Source organism: Diaphorina citri, unplaced genomic scaffold (genome assembly GCF_000475195.1).
Source record: "Diaphorina citri unplaced genomic scaffold, Diaci psyllid genome assembly version 1.1 scaffold759, whole genome shotgun sequence".
Classification (NCBI taxonomy): Eukaryota; Metazoa; Arthropoda; class Insecta; order Hemiptera; family Psyllidae; genus Diaphorina; species Diaphorina citri.
The window spans coordinates 140,218-143,429 of NW_007378192.1; the positions used below are offsets into that span (position 1 = coordinate 140,218).

General features: G+C 41.6%; 1 protein-coding gene across 1 annotated transcript in view; it reads left to right on the top strand.

Annotated features, from left to right (window-relative positions):
* Window positions 1-3,122, top strand: part of LOC103511862 — a gene marked incomplete at its 3' end in the record, with an annotated part of 17,279 nt that extends 14,157 nt beyond the window's left edge. The window contains exon 10 of the mRNA XM_017445153.2: window positions 2,967-3,122. Coding sequence (XP_017300642.2) covers window positions 2,967-3,122 — 156 coding nt within the window. The remainder of the gene's footprint in view (window positions 1-2,966) is intronic.
* Window positions 3,123-3,212: the final 90 nt, after the last annotated feature.

Sequence of the window (3,212 nt, forward strand, 5' to 3'; positions counted from 1 at the left end):
GTAACCACAGGCTGATCCTTCAGTCTTTCTTTCATAATGGGAATAATAGAATAGAAATCTTTCAGGGACAGGGAAATATCGCAGGAGAAATTCAATGGGTTTCAGTGGAAACTTGAAGAAAAATCGAATTGAAAAAATGGTAGTTTTTAAAGAGATACAAAAAAATCTTTTTCTCAAGCCTCTGGTTGTGTTTGAGGGAGGGTTTTACCAAAACAGGGAATCTTATCTTTTAGTAAATTTTGTGTTCTTTTCAATGGTGCAATCAGTTTTTTATTATCTTTATTGGTTCAAGAAATAAAGGCGTTTTAAGGGAACAAGGTATGAAGAATGTTGAAAAACAGAAAATCCTTCATAACTCCGCCCCTGTTGAAAATCGGATCTGTCCAGATAGCTTTTTCTGGTAGGGGTTTAATATTTGCAGAAGATATAATGGCTAACGGACGCTGAATGTGTCAGTTTCAAAGGGATTACTGAAGTTAGACAATTTTAGGGGTGGTTGATAATAATTGGCCGTTCAACTCGACAAATACCTAACTATAATTGAAGTTAGACAATTTTAGGGGTGGTTCATAATAATTGGCCGTTCAACTCGACAAATACCTAACTATAACCTCTCGACTTGTACACATTTCCTTCCCTACAGGTAGTATGGGTGCACCTCTATACTGTGGATCTCGTCTGATCGGAATGTACATCGGTCGCTACAGCAACCTCACCTTCGATTCTTACCTCGAACCCGGAACCTCCAGTCCAGGAATCTACCACCACGTGTTTCTCAAGTTAGAACATTACGGGGATTGGATTACTGATGTCCTTTTGGATGAGAGTGTGGTACAAATGAGACTGGCTAGACTACAACCCAGTCAAGCCCCCTCTACACTGCATCATATAGATCTAGTGTATATGTGTGTCTTGCTGTGTATGCCACGCATTCTCAAACATTTCCAGTGATGTTTGAAATTTTAGATCAACACGTTTAATTCATCTTTTAATATCTTCTTTTTCTTTACTAAAGTCATGTTTATCAGAATTTGCATAAGTCCCTATAGCCTCTAGAACTTGGAAGGTAGCGCGCGCGTCTGCCTTGAAAGCGCTAGGTCGCGGGTTTAACCTAAACAGATAAGGTTTACTCTCGGAACGGCTGGCTTTCTCTTATCCTGTACTCGTCTTGGATTTCGGGACGTTATGACCTCTGTTTTTATGGTTCCTATTACCAAACCTTCATTACTTACTTTCCGTGTCCGGGCACAAAGGAATAATTACCCAGGATATACTTACATGTGTGGTGTACACATTGAGCCGGAACCCATTCACTAGGACTTGACAGAGCCCCACCCCTTTTCCTCCGAACCAATCAGCATGGAATATCTTATGAATGTAACCATTGAGTTGCCATTGGTGGAACAGCACCTCGGTGATTTCATAGCGTGATAATATACACACGCCTGAGCCCATCACTCCACTGAAAAGAACACAACACACTCCCCTGTATATCTTGGGCTGCACCTTCCAACAGTCTAGGACGCATTTCGTTCTTATCGAAGCTCATCAGCTAGACATAGCTCTCAGGGGTTTGCTAAGCCTCAAAACAGTGGAGCGGAGAGCATACATGGAGTTTTTGCTTTCAGTTCTACGTGGTTTGAAGCCTTCTCTTCCCTCTATGTACCTACTTCTACTTGCTTGACGCTCTCCACTCTGTTTTAGCCTAAGTAAATTCCCTTTTGCCCCAACAGTAGGCATGGTCAAATTCTCAAATATAACCAGCCTAGTTCGCTTGGAACACCGCCCTTGCCTTCTAACCACTAGGTTGTAGGTTTGATTCCCGCCCGGGGCGAACTTTGCCCTAACCAGATAGAGTTCGTTCTGGGAACAGCTGGCTTTCTCCTATCTTGTCCTCTTCGATTTCGGGACGATAAGACCTCTGTTGTTAGAATACCTTCTATTAAACCTTGCGAAAATGATAATAATCTCAAATAAAATTGAGGACAAAATTCCATGCCTTGAACCCGTGCCCTATAGTTCACCAGGCGAACGTCTTGACCACTGCGCCTCCCAGACTTTACCATGAAACCAGACTTACCTGTAAAAGTAATGCGCGTAGGGCAAAGCTTCAAACACTACAGACTTGATGAGCTCAAAGTCATCATTCTTCCATACTTCCTGCAGACACACTATATCGTACTTGTTACATGCTAACTCTGCTGCTATAGCTCGGATCCGAATATCCCGATCTTTAGACACCTTGGGGATGCCCCTGAAACATGGAGCCTGAGGGTTGGCATTGTGTCGTGTGGAAATAGAATCGAGGTACATAGTACATACCCCCCCTAACACACTTTTGGTACTTCCGATGGGATTCGAACCTTCATTTTGAATCCAATGATAAACAATGGCCAGGAGAATGAAACTTCCATCGGGATTTTAACCCGGGATATCCATCCAGCTCGTCACTCTTGTGTTCATACGAACTGATCTTGAGTACCTACCTATGAGAACTGTAGAAATTTAATCTAAAGAATTATTTTCCTTTATGTGGGTAAAAAATTAATTAAAATTCGCGAGTTTTACCATTAAAAAAAAAAAAAAAAAAAAAAAAAAAAAAAAAAAAAAAACGTTTGGTTCTGAAGTTAGACAATTTTAGGGGTGGTTGATAATAATTGGCCGTTCAACTCGACAAATACCTAACTATAACCTCTCGACTTGTACACATTTCCTTCCCTACAGGTAGATTACTTTCAGTTGTTCTCGTGTTGACCCAACACCTAAATAGGTATTATTGTGTCTCTTCTCGACCATCTGATGAGAGGCATACGACGGGATGGGCATGCTACGGCACAGACCACACGAGTCTAACGCAGCAGTTGTTTCATTGCTACGAAATAAAAACGGCGATGGTCAAAGAAAAATGGCTATTGGATCTGAGCTAAACTAAATTGTTCAACAAGGGTGGAATCATTCATTTCCAGGAATCAAGACTCTAGATCTGCAGATTACCGGTAATTGTACACGGCCTTACTACGACTTCCCATTTGGAGAAGAACCAGAGAACCTATGGTTAGATGTGGAAAGTCCACACTTTCTATGTGCCATCAATCTGAATCCCAGTCTCGGACCTGGCGCAGGTAACTATAAGTATTTAAGGACATAACTCATCGGAAGAAGGGTTTAATAATGGCTAACGGACGCTGAATGTCTCAGTTTCAAAGGGATTA